The sequence below is a fragment of the Bison bison genome, unplaced genomic scaffold (assembly GCF_000754665.1).
Source record: "Bison bison bison isolate TAMUID 2011002044 unplaced genomic scaffold, Bison_UMD1.0 scf7180017864349, whole genome shotgun sequence".
Classification (NCBI taxonomy): Eukaryota; Metazoa; Chordata; class Mammalia; order Artiodactyla; family Bovidae; genus Bison; species Bison bison.
In genome coordinates this window covers 2,939,098-2,942,252 of record NW_011494921.1, presented here as the reverse complement: position 1 = coordinate 2,942,252, position 3,155 = coordinate 2,939,098, and the positions used below count along the sequence as shown (strand labels likewise).

Sequence of the window (3,155 nt, the reverse complement as noted above, 5' to 3'; positions counted from 1 at the left end):
CACACGCACCCTAGACCACACTCACCCTAGAGCACACGCACCTTAGAGCACACGCACCCTAGAGCACACGCACCCTAGAGCCATGCACCCTAGAGCACACTCACCCTAGAGCCACGCACCCTAGAGCACACTCACCCTAGAGCACACTCACCCTAGAGCCACACGCACACTAGAGCACACTCACCCTAGAGCACACGCACCCTAGAGCACACGCACACTAGAGCACACGCACCTTAGAGCAGACGCACACTAGAGCCCGTACTCTACAGCAAGAGAAGTCTGCACCCCACGACTAGAAAGTAGCCCAAGTCAGCACAGCTAAAGAGAAAGCCCTCCCAGCAGGGAGAACAGCACAGCCAAAAACAAACAAATAAGTACAAATATTTTAAAAACTCATGTCAAAGTATCTATCACACATTTGTAGATCTAGGCAACAGAAGCGTAACAAGGCTAAGTAACTTGCCTCAAGTTCAGCAGACAGTAGGGAGTAAAAGCAGATTGAGAAGATAGAGATAAGAATGCAGTGAGAACAGAGGATTCCCACTGTCAGTAAGATGATAATCATATTTATTTAAATAAGTACATTTAAATGGATTTAATACATTTCAAGAGCTTCGTTAGTTTAATTTAAAGGTACTTACTTGAGTAAAGCATTTGATGTTTTTTTTTTTAAACTACAGGGAACCTATGGGTTTGAGGTACAGATTGACAGATATATGGAACTTGCAAAATACTTCTATAAAGTTTTAAAGAAAAAAGATAACTTTAAGCTTGTATTTGACGCAGAGGTAAGGACTCTATTAGTGGGCTTTTTTTGGTGGTACTTTAATGTATCTATTCTTTCTTTGCTGAGTATTTTTTCTTGAATCTATTATCTGTCTAACATTTTGAGATAATTCAAAAGTTACATGCAATAATTATCATACACATTTTATTTTATCTAAGTGCCGCAAAACATTTAGATCTTAAAAACTTTTCCATTAAATTCTCTTTTTTTATAGGCCTGGGGCCTAATAGATTAATTTAATAGTTGCCTTGCCTTTGTGTGTGCTTAATTGTGTCTGACTCTTAGTGATCCCGTGGACTATATCCCACCAGGCTCTCAATTAAAAAAAATTAAGATAAAACTATTTGGTTATAATTGCTTTTCTGATTTTGATGGCACTTAATCGAGAGAAATTTAATTTTTCCCAGCATTTTTCTTGTAAGTTAGACTATGCAGTTGGGTTTCTTGAGAGTAGGTGACATAAGAAAAAGTGGTCTTTTAAGTTACCTAATAATCCTTGGTAATTACTATTAAGGTACTAAATTATAGATATTAATGATAAAATTAGAGTTTTGCTAGTATTATATCCATCTTCCTCTTCAAGGGCCAGTCGGCCCCTTGGCAGCCTGATGGCATGGGTAATTAAAATACTTCTGGGATAATTAAGAAATTAGGTAGGGCTTTAAGAATATTCATAAAATTACTAAAGAAGTAAATGAAACTTTAAGAATACTTGTAAAGTGTTAATTTTTGATTTAAGCCTGAGTTCACGAATGTCTGCTTCTGGTATTTCCCACCAAGACTTAAACATATCCCAAAAAGTTTTGAAAGAGATCAAGAACTGCAAAAGGTAAGTCTGTGTGTGTGATGTGGGGTTATGACTTTAATACTGCATTAGGTAACGTGTACACGCCCTCTGCATGCCCCAAGTCTCAGCACCACTTTGCTCTATAATATCCAGTGACCCCAGAGTGTTATGTGATCTCACACCACCTGCGCAGTGTTGTTTTAGGAGCTGTGAAAGACATTAAACAGGTAGAATTTTCCTCTGTAGAATTTACGAAAAAACCATGTTTCACTGCAAAACAGTGACCTTGTTGAAAAACTCAAGTTGTATTGTAATAATTCAGAGTGAAAGTTAGAATATCAGAAGGTATTCCTACTTTTCCTTTCTCTAGTTCATTTTACCTCTCTCCCGAATATGGCTGTCTATATTGACATATAAATGTAAACAAAATGTCATACAACCTTCTTTAATGTATTCTAGTACACTTGCATTATTTTATGAGTTTGGTAATTGTGAATCATGGACTAGCAAGAGCATTAATATGTGTTTAGAACAGGCTGCTTTTTTTCTGTAGTAAGCTGCCTCTTAAAAATTATCCCTGACAGTTTTAAATTGCCTGCAATTTACCTCAAGCTAATGATAGTCATGTAGTCATCTAGGAGGTAGAACACTATTTATTTGTAAGCTTTCTTTTTAATGATATTTGCGTTTATACACAGATTGCTCCGAAGATTAAAGCTCAGATGATAGTGGAGGGTACAGCCATGCTCAGCTACCAGCCCTGTGGGGACAAAGTAAATTTTTTCCGAATGGTCTTTTCTAATCCTGCCACAAGACAAACAGATGTTGACTATCTTATTGATGAAATTCAAAGACTTGGGAAAGATTTATGATACTGCAGTATAAACTGGAATAACAAATGTAAAAACCAACTTGAAAAATCTATTGCTGAAGACAATAAAAAAGGGATATTATAAATGGTATCTTCTCTTTAGAATGTCTGATTCTTCCTTATCCTGTGTTGTGTAAGGTGATGACGGGAGTGGGTTCACTGGAGACAGATAATCTATTGCTGAAGACAATAAAAAAGGGATATTATAAATGGTATCCTCTCTTTAGAATGTCTGATTCTTGTTTATCCTGTGTTGTGTAAGGTGATGACGGGAGTGGGTTCACTGGACACAGATAATCTATTGCTGAAGACAATAAAAAAGGGATATTATAAATGGTGTCCTCTCTTTAGAATGTCTGATTCTTCCTTATCCTGTGTTGTGTAAGGTGATGACGGGAGTGGGTTCACTGGAGACAGATACAGAGATTCAAGTTTCTTTATGTATTTGTTGTTTTCACTAAATCAGTAAAATTTATGGAAAGTCACAACTCTCTTGGGCTTCAAAATCACCGCAGATGGTGACTGCAGCCATCAAAATAAAACACGTTTGCTCCTTGTGCGAAAAGCTATGACAAATCTAGATGGCGTATTAAAAAGAAGACATTACTTTGCTGACAAACGTCCATCTAGTCAAAGCTATGGTTTTTCCAGTAGTCATGTATGGATGTGAGAGTTGGACTATAAAGAAAGCTGACTGCCAAAGAACTGAT

General features: G+C 37.0%; 1 protein-coding gene across 1 annotated transcript in view; it reads left to right on the top strand.

The window, feature by feature from the left end:
• Positions 1 to 2,830, top strand: part of LOC104999281 (glutamate decarboxylase 1-like) — a 25,803-nt gene extending 22,973 nt beyond the window's left edge. Inside the window, exons 11-13 of the mRNA XM_010854821.1 lie at positions 681 to 788; positions 1,527 to 1,616; positions 2,273 to 2,830. Coding sequence (XP_010853123.1) covers positions 681 to 788; positions 1,527 to 1,616; positions 2,273 to 2,446 — 372 coding nt within the window. The 3' untranslated portion in view covers positions 2,447 to 2,830. The remainder of the gene's footprint in view (positions 1 to 680; positions 789 to 1,526; positions 1,617 to 2,272) is intronic.
• Positions 2,831 to 3,155: the final 325 nt, after the last annotated feature.